This window comes from Aedes aegypti, chromosome 1, assembly GCF_002204515.2.
Source record: "Aedes aegypti strain LVP_AGWG chromosome 1, AaegL5.0 Primary Assembly, whole genome shotgun sequence".
Lineage (NCBI taxonomy): Eukaryota > Metazoa > Arthropoda > Insecta > Diptera > Culicidae > Aedes > Aedes aegypti.
Genome location: NC_035107.1, coordinates 95,010,478 through 95,026,373, shown reverse-complemented (window position 1 = coordinate 95,026,373; position 15,896 = coordinate 95,010,478). Strand labels below are relative to the sequence as shown.

The following is a 15,896-nucleotide window of genomic DNA, read 5'->3' as shown; positions in this document are numbered from 1 at the left end:
AAATGGAGGGTCCATAATACGCAACGTCAAATTTGTAAACAATCCTATTATGGACCTCGGGAGGGTCCATAATAGGCATTCGGACAACAGTTTTTTAAATGCATATTTCGCTGGAAAAATCGAACGATTTTGTATGTTTCATAGACGTACTATGAAGTAAAGACATTGAATTTGTGTTAGGCTCCACAAAACGTATATGCGTCTGAGATATCATTGCGGGAAAAAAATGTTAGTACAAAAAATTAGAAAATGTATTTAACTCACCAACGCAAAAAATGCGAAATATTATAGAATGTAAGACTGGAAACAAGGTTTGACTCCCAATAAATACAATGATTTCAATTGTTCAATATAGCTGTGAGGATTTTTTTTCGAAAAAGTCCTTTGACATTTAATTTTACATATATAATAACAGTATGTCTTATGGGCAAGAGGGCCACCGCAATTTTCTCATATAAAATCAAATGAACTTTTATTTTTCTTGTTTAATATTGCATTCAATCAATGTTTCCTACTAAATAAAATCAAAATAAAGCATCTTGGACATTCAAAATGGTTTCTGAAAATTTTTACTATAATTGTTACAGTCAAATAAGATGAAAACTAAATATTGTAAATTACTTTTTAACTATAGTCAAACAGTTTTATTTTACTTACTCTACATTATCTGATATAATTAGAAGAATTTGTTGGCTTTTGTTTTTTCATTAAATGCTAGTTTGGAAATGGGGTTTTTGCCAGCTATTTTAAAAACTGGACCAATGTGCAGCGTAAACTATTGTCGAAATAGAATTGTTTTCCCATATAAGGTCGGTGTTGAGTCAGAGTGGATCAAGTGACATTGTTAAACAAAAAAATAAATGACGAATTGACCAGAAATATATGTTTGTATAACACTGTTCGACAAAAATTTTTTTGGATGGATCATGGGTCTTGAGTGCAAGAAAAGTGTAGAAAGAGGCCGTTTCCAAATGATTTGCAGCACCCTTGGATTATTTATATAAACGCGTATAAACCCATATAAACGCGTCCCTGATCCATCCAAAAAATTGTTGTCGAGCAGTTGTAATGTTGACCAAGAAGTATTTTTGGCAATATGTGTTTAGTCGAAATGATCAAATATCTTCTTCATATGATTGCTTCATTCTTCCAAATTTATCACCCTGACTTTGAATTAGAGGAACACATTCCGAAAAGCAAAATCAGGCAAAGTTCAAGGGATTTCTATACCTTAAGATGACCAGCCTCAATGTGAATGGTGTCCCTAATTTTGATAACCATTAAACCTAACTGATTCTTAATCTTCCTTATACATATGTTTTTTGCCAAAGTCAAAGCTTAAATAAGAAGTGCGCTGTTATATATCGCTTTCTCTACTTAATAAGTATTTTGATAAAAATATTTAAATAGGATTCTAAACTGTTTTAATTCAGGAAACTCCAAATATTTGAAATGCTTGAACACCCAATTTTCTCAAATACACCATTTGTTATTAGATTATTTTAGATGTATAGTGACTTTTATGTTATTTGGCATCAAAATATCAAAACTGAAGTTCTTTCTATCTTTCTATCCTTGTCTGTTATTTTCAGTTTTACAGCCTTAACTTGATCACATAGTTTTTCGATATAAATCTGGCATTTTTTTTAATTTTAGTTATATTAATACGAAAAACAAATTACATGTAAAACCAAATTTTGATATCGTATCTGTAGTGATAAAGTGCAGCTATTCAGCAAGATCATCGTTAGGGTGGTGGAATTGGATTCAGTCGGTTGAAAACTATTTCTACCAAAGAGTTGTTATTTTACATACCAAAGAGTGTTATTTTAGGAGCTCATAATATTTTATGAATTTTAGTTTAGTTGATGCCCGGTCCCATCATGTTCCTCGTTCCTAAGCGAAGTTCAAAGACTATGTCAATTGTTATAGAAGCTCCTAATTAAGCAAGTCATCGAGATAATGACTCAAAGATTGTGCTTGTGTATTTGAATTGCACTTTTTCAATAAGGTTAAGATGAATCGAAGCCAAACCTCAAATTTTCAAGAGCACGAATCTAAAGAACCAAACATCCGTTTGAGCTGAAAACTTAATCGATTGGTCACTAGCTGGTGGTGACCAATCGATTAGGTTTTCAGCTCAAACGGGTGTTCGGCTCTCCAGATTTGTGCACTTGAAAATTTGAGGTTTGGCTTCGATTCATCTTCACCTTAAGTGACTTAGTTGAAATTTCATATGCATTTTATGATCGGAAACTGAAACGAAATCGTAAACTTCGTATGATTAAGATTTGCAAACGATTTGTTCAGTTGCATTCAAATATGGTGCGGTATAGACTATTGAGAGAAGCAAAGAATATGGATGGATGAATAAACTATAAACGATAAAGTTTGATGACTAATTTATTCATAGACTTTAATATCATGCACATGGAAATATGAACACAGCAGCAAAACTTGTATCAGATGGTAATTTGTAAAGTTTCCTCAAATTAGCAGCGTCTCTGTTTGTTTCAGAATAATGGCTTTCACTGGAAATTCTTGGTCGCCATTTGTCAACACCATTAGCTCTCCGGCCGCCTTCTGATGAACTATATGGACTATCAACTTCCATGATTCCTTTAGTGTTTTTCATGCCTCGCCAGACAATTTTGTAAGACTCTTCACTAGAGATTAAAAAACAAACTTTTCCTTTATTCGCGTTTTTAAAATCGGAATGCAATTGCTTTTGATACATTGATGACAGTTGTTATAGTGACAAACGCACGGTGCTCCCCTGACCGTTATTATCAGAAAAAATCTCCACCAGAACTGTGCTCACCAGTCGATTTCTATAGCTTAGCTGCATGTCTGGGCAAAATTTTAAAAAAAATCGTAGGGCCCATTTTGAAGTTACGCCCTTTCGAATGTGTAAGTCCACTAATTCAAAGGAAATCTGAGATATTTAAACGAGTTTTCATTGGCCGTGATTATCAGAATATATATAATATTAAAATTTGAATTAAAGTTGGTTTACATAGTTATTTGTAACTTCTGGGAGGAGTTTTGAATGAGAAGATAGACGAAATTTGGAGTTACGTCCTTTTGGAAGCGTAACCATTGAACACACTATTTTTAAATAGATTAATTAGGCATTCTTTTAAGCAGGCATTCCGTTAAGCATGTTCAAATGCTTTCAATGACACATTGCACTTACGTGGCCGTGCGGTTAGCGGCGTCAGTTGTTTAGGCGTATTGTGCCACGGGGTGTGGGTTCGATTCCCGCTCCAGTCGGTGGAAACTTTTCGTCAAACGAAAAATTCATCACTGGGCTACTGGGTGTTCCATGTGTTGTCCGTTGCCTAATGTTTGTAATTGTTCAGTATGTGCAGCCTTTGGCTGAAGACGGTGTAAATTGTCTTTTCAAAGTCTTTCACAATTGATTATTTTTTCAAAGGCTCAAGCGCTGTAAGGCATTTCGGAGCAATTTTCGTGTCATTATTATTATTTATAAGATATTGTTATGGCCCAACTAGCTACCTTGGGCCTTCTCTAACCGAGTGGTTAGAATCCACGGCTATAAAGCATAGCCATGCTGGAGGTGATTGGGTTCAATTCCCAGTCGGTCCAGGATCTTTTCATAATGGAAATTTCCTTGACTTCCCTGGGCATAGAGTATGATCGTACCTGCCACACGATATATGAATGCGAAAATGACAACTTTGGCAAAGAAAGCTCTCAGTTAATAACTGTGGAAGTGCTCATTGAACATTAAGTAGAGAAGCAGGCTCTGTCCCAGTGGGAACGTTATACCAATAAGAAGAAGCAGAAGCTACCGGCTATTGCGGCTAATTTTGTTCTGCCTCAGAACATAAACTTTAATTGCAGAGTTATGCACAATTGGCCAAACTATAGAACTCTAGACCACTGTCAATACTTTTGTGATCATTAGTAGCATACATTACTACATCTGTATTTTTCAAAAATATACAATTTTACCTTTGGCTTTCTCGGTTTTTTCACATACACGTAAGAGCTAAATACTAAAGTGAAAGAATTGTATAAATCGATCAATCCATTACCATGCTATCTCGTGAAGAGAAAGCTTCAGTACTTGAAATATGCTTAAGAAAAGTATTAACCATTCGTCATTATTTGGTTTTTTTGAATTTAAATTTAAACACTTTCAGAGCATTATGTTACATGTCTCTCTTGAGAAGATTGTATACCTTAACTCCGAGTTTCAATAGCCCGAGTGTCATCACCCTGAACGCACTATTACACTGAATGCTATTGTCCTGAATATATAATTACCTTACATGACATTGTCCCGTGATAATGGAATTCAAAGTAATGCCATTCTAGAAACTGGGGTCTTCGGGTATTCGGGGTAATGGAATTCAAAGTCAAGGGGTATAATTTAAAAAAGATACATAAAATATGGTTAAAACAGAGTTGTTCATGGATTTTACGTACCGGAAAACCGTAAATTGTTCTGTGGCCCTAATGATAACCTTGTGAAGTAAAGACTCACCAGCTGTTATGACTCATCTCAAACGAAAACAAAAATCATACTTTAGGAGTTTCATAAAGTTTTCCGAATTGACAAAGACAAACATTTAAAATTAAGCTCTGTAAATGCTACAACTTTGAACTCCATTAAACAAAATAACAACGGATGTTCTAAACTTTGCATTGTTTTCTTCCATTTTGTATCGCTGCTTTCTACGTTGTTATTTTTATTTTATTCCATACACTGCTACCCATGACCGAAAGCTTAACTCATTAAGTATTCCTTGACGTATACTTCGCTTTGATATACAACAGGTAACAATCAATTGCATGTAAAATATTCTGAATCGTGAGCACATGGGTTCACCAAACTAGCCAAAATATTGTTCTGCAAGAATCAATTTGGTTACATTATGAAATTAGCTCCGTAATGCCTTAAAACACTTGAGCCTATGGAAAATCAGTTGATTGTGAAAAATTTTGGCGGTATGTAAGGGCAATGTGCCATTGAAAACATTTGAATATACTCAAAGGTATAAGAATGCCTAATTGATTTATTGGAAATTAGTGTTTTCAATGGTAACGTTCCCAAAAGGACGTAACTCCAAATTTCGTCTATCTTCTTATTCAAAACTCCACCCAGAAGTTAAAAATAACTATATAAACCAACTTTAATTCAAATTTCAATATTATATCTATTCTGATGATCACGGCCAATGAAAACTCGTTTAAATATCTCAGATTTCCTTTGAATTAGTGGACTTACACATTCAAAAGGGCGTAACTTCAAAACGGGCCCTACGATTTTTTTTTAAATTTTGCCAGACATGCAGCTTAGCTATAGAAATCGACTGATGAGCACAGTTTTGATGGAGATTTTTTTCTGATAATAACGGTCAGGGGAGCACCGTGAAACGTATTCTTGGATTGTTAGACTGTCTAGCTACCACAATTTGAAATGTTTTTGTTGTCGTTTACATATTTTTGTGAAAGATTTCAAATAATCGGTTTACTGCGATAAACACGGAACTTTACGCCGTTAAGTGAATACCCCTACTATATATTTTTTCAACCGGGAAGATTGTCTTTGGTTGCTAACACCAGAAGATTTTCGTTTTTTTTTTGTTTTATTAAGAACAAAGCATGCTGTATTTTCTTGGTTTTCATATGCATCTGAGAATAAACTAGCAAAAATGCTTCGTTCGTCTTTTGGTATAAATGAATGATATTTTTTTGTTACAGGAATTGTAACAAGGTAAGAAAATCTTTCCTGAAGAAATTTTTCAGCCTCTGAATAGTCATTTTCAGTTGCATAAATTCCCAATCCTTTTTAAATTGGTCTTTCACCTTTTGCGACACAGCCCAGTCGAAAAATTGTTTGGCGTTATTAATTTCTGCTGACTTTCTAATACTAGCATCTCTAGCCATTCGCTTAATGTTGCCACCGATACCATCACAAGGACCTTTTCCATGTGAGGTTGGGAAAAAGTGCCATTCTGCTTTAGTTTTAAAATCATTTTCATGGTTGCATACATTTTTGAAATTTGACATTTGACATTTGACCACGCGGTGGCATCCGTACAAGGCGTTTCAATAAATTATTGAAGGGACCCGATCTACTATGGGTGATATAGGTGATATAGGTGATCAGTCGCTTTCGCGAAAAAAAAAATCGCCTTTGGTGAGGATATCCGGGAGATATACCACCTATTGAGAATAATTCCCGAGGACAAGCAAGCTCAACGCATCTTCTTCAGAAACAATAGCGATGAACCGCCGAGAGTATGCGTGATGAACGTCGCCACATTTGGTTCAAGAAACGGTATGCTACCGAGCCAGAAGCAGCGGCGATCATAATCGATCAACATTACGTCGATGATTATACAGTCGAAGAGGTGATAGAGCGAGCTAAGCAGGTAGCACTCCATAAACAAGCCGGATTTGAAATCCGCAATTGGGTATCGAATTCACCAGAGGTGCTATCAGCTTTACAAGAAGACAGATCTTCTAAGCAGGTGATTTTCCACCAAGATAAACAAGCAGCTAGGGGGCACGTTCTCGGAGTATTCTGGGACTTAGAAATGGATATGTTCGCCTTCTTCGTTACACACCGTCCAGAGATCCAACAGTACTTCAAGCGTGTGATAGAATAAGGGCGTAAGTCGCATCATCGATTTCTCTTCATCGATCCTCTCTTCCGTTAATAAATGTGACAAGACACAAGTTTGTTACCATTTTTTTACCTCAGCACGCAAGATTGCATCGCTGCCTAGCGTACTGAAGTGATAAAATGCTAATAAACCCGCACCTTGTCACCTTTATTGACAGAAGAGAGGATCGATGAAGAGAAATCGATCATGCGACTTACGCCCTTATTCTAGCACACGCTTGACTTGTTCAATGGCAAGCGACCAACAAAACGCATCGTATTGAGTTGTGTCATGGGACTCTTTGATCCTTGGGTTTGCTATCACCGTTCACGGTCCACGGTAAAGTGATCATTCAGCAACTATGGCGAAGGGGTTGTCAATGGGACGAAGACATTTTTGAACGAAACTGGACCTCGTGGAAATAGTGGACAGATCTCTTGCCCGCGGTAGAAGCTTAACGAATTCCACTATGTTATCTATCATGACTTCTGAAAACATCAGAAACAACCAACGTCTGCTGATTAGAACTGAGTATTCTTCGAAAAAGAAACCACTTCAACAAGAAGAGCTCCCGAAAGCAGAGATCGTTCTTTGGAGACAGGTACAGTTCGACTGTTACCCAAACGAAATGTGTGTATGAACAAAAAATCTGTAACGAACTAAGGGTAAAACATTGGAGAAAATTTAAAGATCCAATATTTTGTACCTGTGTCAGATGAAGAAGGAGTCCTGAGAATCCAAGGCTGTTTGGAGAAAAACGAAGAGCTACCCTTTGACAAGTGGTATCCGAACATTCTTTCTGGAAAGCACGATATAAATAAAAAGTTGACTCTGAATTATCACAGTAAGTTCAGCCATGCAAACAGAGTACCGTGTTCAACAAGCTGCGGCAGACAATTTGGATTCCGAAGGCCCATGTTGCTATTTGGCAGGTAATGAAAGAGTGCATATGGTGCAAAGTTAATCGCTGTACACATTTAGTTGCCATTATGGGGCCATTGCCAGTCCTACGCACCACCCTTCGCATGCGACCCTTCAGTGCAGTAGGTGTTGAAGTAGGACGTAGAAAAGAAAAGAGATGGCTTGTGATCTTCTCGTGTATGGCCATTAGAGTCGTACATCTCGATGTGGTCCACAGTTTAAGTACACAATCCTGCTTAATGGCTGTAAAATGATTCGCTTGCAAGCGCAGAGCTTGTATGGTCTTCGTAGCCGTGCCTGGTTAGTGTCACCAGGCATTTAGCCGTATCGTGCTGGGGAGTGTGGGTTCGAAAAACTTTTCTTGAGGAATGTTTTCCGACTGTGCGTTGTCTAGTGTGGTGCTTCCTTCAAAGGGCAAAATGCCCACTGGAGCATTAAAGTGTCGGTGTCTTAAAAAAAAAATCTCAGATAAAGCTGCCTGTTTTCGAGTAACTAACGCGGCATTTAAGAAGATGACTCAACATATCAACGAAGAATGCTGCGCAGAAAAGGTGATACCGGCCGTAACAGCATGGCACTTTAATCCTCCTGGTACAACGCACATGGGCGGCATTGGGAGTGAATGGTGCGATCGGTCAAAGAAGCCCTACAACGGTCAAAAGCTAACGGATGAAATCTTGTCAACGAGTTTAGCCGAATCAGAAGACATGATCAATACTCGACCTCTAACTTACATCCTACAGGAAGCAGCCGATGAAGAAACGATAACACCGAACGATGTGTAATAGCGGTCGGAGTACTTGGCCAACAAAATTTGGGAACTTTGGGAACGTTCGATGGCAGAAAACCGCTCTGTACCAGAGATCTAGTATTCGTGGTTGATGGAAAAAAACAGGAAGAACTGGATACGAGGAAAAGTTCAGAAAGTGATTCATGGACAGGATGGAAGAATTCGTCAAACTAACATTAAGACTGAGGTGGCAAGATACACCGTTGAGGCGTTGAAAATCTGGCGGTGCTGGAGATTGATTCTGGTAACAACGGAACTTCCGGCGGAAATATCATTGATGTGACCATGGCTACGAGTGAATATGTAAAATTAGTGAACTCGTGCATTGGTCCATACAAGATGAATTCATGCTGACAACCAGCGAAATTACAGAATTCGGTAACCTAATAGAACGTTTACCGAAATGTTAGTAAAATGTCCTACAGTTTTCGGTAATACTAGCGATTCACAGATCATTCGATAATATTTTTGACAGATCTCCAACAGTTCACCGTAGTGCGGTAATTTTGTTTTTGGCACACTGTCAAAAACTGCTTGACTACCGAAACATCGGTTTTATCGTGAATTACCGATTTGTTTCGGTGATTTTATTTTCCGAACTCGCATACTCTGTTAGTGTGTATAATATTACAGGAACTGTTTCCAGAAAACTCTTTCCAAAGAACTTTCTGATCAGATATATCAAAAAACAAATTAACAAAATTTTCTTCAGGTATTTCTCTGAAAGCTGATCGAGTATACTTTCAAAGATTTTCCCTAGAATACCGTTTGAATTAAATCTGTAAGGTGTTAGGAACTTTTTCATGGAATATTCCTCAAGAATAGTTCAATTTGCATCAATGAAGTTCTTAAGCGGAATGTTTATGTATATATTATACAATATTCAAAAAAAATCTTCAAGGATTTTTTTTCTGAAATTCTGAATGTTTTCACGGTTTATTACGAGACTACCGGCACAAAAGCAGTAACATTTTAAATCATACCATTTGTGGCATCATTTTATTAGTTTACCAATGGAATAGCATAGCATAGCATAGACTGACTGTACATGTCAATGGTTGCTACTCCGTGATTGATCGGAACTGGTAAGAATTGCACTACGATCCAAATGCATAAGGGATGGGAGTTTCCGCTTACTCTCGAAGTGCAATTTTAGCAGATCTAATATTATTGATCAATAACGGCGCCGGCCAAGTCCTTACAGTCAGTTGGGATGGGGAAGGAATGTTAGGGTGTAATGATTGTTGCTTCTAGAGACCGAGAATACCTCTGCATCTCCACAATCACCACGGGAAGGGTGTTTATTAGAGAGGGAGGAAAAGATCTGGGAGTCACCTCTGGTCGGTGATGCGATCCATGGACAAGGGGGAAATATACGACTTGTATTTAAAGCTAGTTTTGTATTTTTGTCTCGAGAAGTTTTTGGAAAAAAAATTGGAAATGTCGAACAATTCTAAAGACGTTTTTATTTATGACGAAAACTGAAAATTACATGTATATATTTTAACTTATATGAAACAGGAATAATGCCGACACTTGTAGTGACGAACCACACATAGTTTGTTTGAAAATTACATATGAGTATTACTGTGCATTTTGTCTCGATATGGTAGAAGTTTTAGAATATACGTCAACATTCACAATGTCGAACAATTCAAAAGATAATTTTTAATAATGTCAAAAAGAGAAAAATATATGTATATTCAAATTGTATAAGAAAAAAGCATAATGCCGACACATATAGTGACGAACCATACAAAGTTTGTTTTAATATTACATAAAAGTTACGCTTTCTAGAAAATATGTGTTATCATAAGCATGAAACGAACTCACCAGTTGGTAATCCATTCTCGACTGAACACAAAACTGACACTGACAGCAAAACTTCTTGGCGTCCCGAAAATAAACCGTCTTGCTTGGGCCTTCCCAAATACGTACCCAGCAAGACGCTCCAAAACAGGGAGAAAAAAAAATCTACGGCGACGAAAACACACGCGAATCCGTCAGCAAAATCAATCGGACGACGCAAAACCGAACTGTCCTGCTTAGGCTTCACGAAGCACTACCCAGCAAGACGCTCCAAAATAGGGGGAAAAAAATTCTCCGGCAACGAAAACGCGCGAATCCGTCAGCAAAATCAATCGGACGACGCAAAACAGAACTGTCCTGCTTGGGCTTCACAAAGCACTACCCATTTTATTAGTTTACCAATGGCAAATAAAAACTGGGATCTTAAGTGACGTATTATGTTTGTTTTCATGAAATGAGTTCATGATTCAGGGATCATGCTTCATGATTTAATGACTCAATTTGCCAGTTTTCAGCACCAAAATTGGAATCATAAATGACAGGCATCTGAATACATGAAAAGTGCTTATGTTTTCATGACCTATGTTCATGATATCAGATCCTGCTTCATGATTTCATGACCGAAATTGCCACTTTTCGTATCAAAAATAGGAATCATAAATGACAGATGACTAAATCCATGGATTTACCTTTGAGCCGCATGGCCGCTATAACCATAAACAAAAATAATGATAAAAAAGTGTGGATCTTTGACGAGCTTGGATCAAATTTCAAAAAAGTTTCAGTAATAACTGCTGTATGTATGTTATTAGATGTTAGAAAAAATAAGGAGCTCGTCATCTTTGCCATTCAAAAAACGAGCATCCCAATCCAAAATATTCGAAAAATATTTTACATTAGAAGAACGTAATCTTATAACAATTTTATTAGTAAATTTTACACAAACTTGGCTTCGTTTCAGCCATAGTGGTGGTTTTGAACGTTGCATCAATCATTTGATTCAATTGTTCTGTCAAAAAATCAAAATCAGAGGAAGTGTGTACATTTTCTGTTGGCGTTTTTCATAAAGAGGCGGCATAGATATTATCTGTGTCGACATAAGCATGGGTATTTCCATTTGAATTGAATCAATTTTAAAAGTTGCTCGTAGGAAAAAAATGAAGGGAAGGATTTGAATATTCCTGCGACAAAATTGGCGTAGAGATTTTCTTGGATATTTCCATTCGAATTTAAAAGATTAGAACGATGACGGGGTTGGTGGTCTGATGGCTACCGCTTCTGCTTCATAAGCAGAAGGTCATGGGTTCAATCCCAGGCCCGTCCCTTCCCTCGTACTTTTATAGTTGTATATCTCTCACTTGCTTCTGTCTTCCATTCTAAATCTATCACACTCAAACTATTCGTTCATAGCAAACGCTAGAACCAGAGACGGACAAGAAACCGTAACGCTTTCATTTTTCCACGCGCATGCCTTTCTTTACGCCTGATACATAGGCAGTCTGCTAACCACAAAAGCAAACCTCTCTGCCATGCCTTTCACCCAATCCATACACTCCACATGAACTGGCGTAGATGCAGTCGGACTTCACGGTCTACAGTGGGCTAGTATAAGTGCAACATCATTTCCTCCCCCTTCCCCACATTGGTCAGCATTCTGACGCCATTATAGCCTAAAAATAGAAGATCACCAGCACTTATACACTGAGGGTGTCTGTTAGTCCCGAGCAGTTATTCGGTTGGTTCCTTGTGTAAGTGCAGCCGATCTGGCGATACTGGAGTAGCATCCACGGGTGGCCAATCAAGCTCAAGCTCAAGCAAGCTCGAATTTAAAAGATTAGAACGCTTACTTGTCGGAAGAAAATTGGTTTGTAGATGAGCATGATTATAATTTACCTGATGGGTGTAATTGTTAAGCAAGCGAATGTTAACTGAACAATGAGAATTGTTAGAGATTCATCCTGGGGAATTCCGGGTACGATAAACGATCCCTTTCATCTACCTAGTACAAGCTTCAACAGTTTGTTTTGATGAAGGGCAATCACAAAAGTTAGACTTACGATTGCCCCGCAATTTGTGCATACAATCTTTTTAGTATCTCCCTTCGCAGGACAAATGTCATTAGTGTCAGAAGAACCTCTGCAAATTATGCATTAAGCATCCGTGTGACAACGTTTGGTACTAAGATCCCACATTTGGCACCAATGGCACTGAGAAGGGTTCTGGAAATTTCTTCGAGGCGGAAATGTTCCCATGTCGTACGGATATCTATCTTCCCTTGCAAATGGCTCAAAATCTACTTATCACCATAACTTTCATTTCCTTTGATGAAAGATATTTAAATTCATTGATAGAATTCTAGGATATCATATCTTTTGAGTGGAGAGTGCAGAATTGATGGTCAACATCAACTTTTTTTTAATTAATAACGGTTTCAGGCGCACTGTGTCCTCGTTTTCCCTAATGGTGAAGTGGGTAGGTGGCAATAGAATGATAAGGTTTCTTCGTCGAGGGGTCCTCCCATGCAAACTGTGTACACTCTGCCGACTCAAAGTGGTAGCACTCAATGCAACTGCTGCTCTGTGCTTCCCGATCAGCAAGGAACAACAACGATCACATATATTACTGCGCACAATATTTTATAAAATAATATGTTATAAATTACAGAGTGTTTGGTGTTTAATTAACGAAAAAAGTAACTCCAATTCGTTGAATGATATCAAAATTGTAATAAGCTTCTTCTGTTACACCTTTTTGTTCGGGTTCGGTTCGTCTTAATGTGATTAGTGGAAACCCAACGGGGCGCAAATGAAAATTGTGAATAAGACGTCGGAAATTAATACGGCTACGACCTTGGGGAATTGTGGACATCGCAGTGGTGCCAAGATACTGTGAAAAGTGTTCCGGAAGTGGATTAATTAGCATTGTGGAAACTGTAACAGCTGACGAACTGCGGGAGTTGAGAGGACTTTTTCGGTGCAACCTGATGCATGTGGAGAAGAATGGTGCAGAGCAAAGTGGAGTGAGGCGAACGCTATGGATTTCATAAAAAGTAAGAACTGTGACAATTATCTACGGGTGCTTGGTGCAGTAATTTGATTAACTGCTTCGGTGGAGAGCGTTGGTGTTTGGTTGCACATTCGCGCCCAGGTGCTTTTTTGTTAGCTAGTAACGATGAAGTGGTAATTTATATTTGACTGTATATGGCTGACCAAAACGGTGTATGTAAACTTAAAGTAGAGGAGCCATAGAAGTTGTGTTTATTGAATATTGATGCGAGCAAAAAGGATTTGCACTGTTGTTCCATAATAAGGTTAATGATCGTGAGTGCATTGTGGAATGGAAACTGGTTTTAACAATGATATCTTTGTGCTACTAAAACAGTACTATTTTTCTAATATTGATCCCGTGCCTTCGATTTTTGTTAGAACCGTTAGTGAAAGCTTGCGGTGGTAATCCTTCTTGGACACCGTCCTAAAAAAAACTCCTAGAAGGTCACGTATTTTTTCGTTTATTCACTAAACATGGTTGCAACTAATAACGAAAGGAAGGGTGAAGATCTGAATTCACAACTTCGTTTCAAAAATATGGGATTTAAAACTGTCACTAAACGTGGCGAAAATGGAAGAAAGGACGTTTCTCCGGAATGCGCATTTTCTTCCAATGGTGAAATGGATAATGTTGATAATTGCTTCACAATGAGTAATCAGTTCTCTACTTTAGACAAATTTTCAGAACACCAAATCGAAGCAGTCTCTAGCCCAGGCTCTTTGATTCAAGTAAGGAAGCAAAGAATGCCGCCTATCGTGGTCAGTTGTTCCGAATTTGGGGAATTCAGGCAGGAGATCTTGAACTCCATTAGGGGAATCAAGGTCTCCTTCCAAATCGCAAAGAAAGGAGACTGTCACGTTTTGCCGGAAACTCTTAAAGATCGCGAACTTCTTCTCAAGCATCTTAAAGAGAAGTAGCACAATTGTTTACTCATGACGACAAAACTGAACGTTTGTTCAAAGTTGCCTTGAAAGGTCTCTCAAATGACTATAAGTCGCCTGAAGAGATCAAAAATGGAATAAATGATTTACTTGGATTTTCCCCAGTCCAAGTAATCATTATGAAAAAGAGAACCCTATCTGGCATTGTTCAGAAAGGGATTTCTCAAGAATATTGTTTAGTTCACTTTAACAAAAAAGAGCTAAATAATATTAAAGCTTTAGAAAAAGCAAAACTTATGTTCGATGTCCGTGTAACATGGGAACATTTCCAGAAACCTGGAGGAAATTACCAGAACCCCACTCAGTGCCGTCGATGCCAAAAGTGGGGTCATGGTACATAAAATTGCCGCATGGATGCTAAATGCGTGATTTGCGGAGGTTCTTCTGACGTTAAGGACGTCTGTCCAGTGAAGGGAGATCCAAAAAAGTAGGTTTGCGCAAATTACGAGGGCAACTTTTCTAAGTCCTTTGGAAGATCCAATAAACTGGAAAGCAGCAATCTTTTTCAACCGACTCGATATTATTAACTTTAAATTAGTATACCACCGTTGATATGGCATGATCTCGAATGACCATTTATTGGTCCCACGGAAAACACAGAACATCCGTAAAAATGAGCATATGTTGACAATTGCCCACAGAGCTGCGATTTCTTCCGAAAAAATTGCGTGCATGTTTTCAGAATCGTATCAATACCGTCGCTGTCGTCTGGTTATTAATGGTAATTTTTCGGTCCTCCGGAAAATTCGTAACATCCGGAAGAGTGGACAGTTTTTGAAAATTGGTTACCAGAGCTGGACCAAGAAATGGCTATTTGAGATCATACCGAGGCAATGATGCAATAATAATTCCTATACATTTTCGCATACAACTTGTTTGAAAAATTCTAACTCCGAAATTGTTGATTTTAGAGTAAAATGTTCTATGAAGAAGTTGTAGTAAAACGTTTGTTCTTAAAAAAATAAATATACACTGAAAAAGTATTTTATTTATTTTCATAAAAAATCAAAAATAAAACTTAAATTTTTAATTACCTACACAAAAACCCCATTTTTAATATGTTTTTAAATTTTCACCATAGAATCTTAATAGTAAACAGATGTTAAGGACAAAGTTTCATGAAAACTACAGTCACCCCACAGTTATGGATCAACTAAGGGTCATTTTTTAGAATAAAATATGATTACAAATCATGGTGACCTTGTACAAAACAAATTTACCCGCCAGGCAATGCCGAATATAATTGTTTTCGAGAATACACATAAAAAATCGCGATTATTTACGAAAAAGTGTCGATTTCGAAAGAAATTTCAAAAGTTGTCCATCCCACAGATGTGGATCAGTGGAACAGGAGGGTCCTTATTATGGATCAAATCGACTCATATTATGGATCAGAGCACTATAAAAGCAATTTATCTGTGAAGCAAGCGAATGGTGTATTAGTGAAAGTATACGTTTAGGCGTTTCTTTCGGAATCGTTTTATCGTTGAATCATAACTGTGGTACGGGTTTCAATGCCCCACAGTTATGAATCAACGATTCTATGAATACGGATAACATTTTATTTTATACGGATGAATAAAATATGCTAAAAGATGTTATGATTGATTGCAATGCTGTACAGATTCATGGTTCACGTAGATAAAATGTGTTCTGCGTAATTGCAACTCTATTTGAAGAGATATTCGCCGTTTAAGCCAACTTTGATCCATATTTGTGTGCTATCCATAACTGTGGGGTGACTGT

At 37.5% G+C, this 15,896-nt stretch overlaps 1 protein-coding gene across 1 annotated transcript in view; it reads left to right on the top strand.

Annotated features, from left to right (window-relative positions):
• Positions 1–15,896, top strand: part of LOC5574726 — a 32,908-nt gene that overhangs the window by 4,123 nt on the left and 12,889 nt on the right. Inside the window, exon 2 of the mRNA XM_021842947.1 lies at positions 12,826–13,210. Within this exon, the coding sequence (XP_021698639.1) occupies positions 13,195–13,210 (16 nt within the window). The 5' untranslated portion in view covers positions 12,826–13,194. The remainder of the gene's footprint in view (positions 1–12,825; positions 13,211–15,896) is intronic.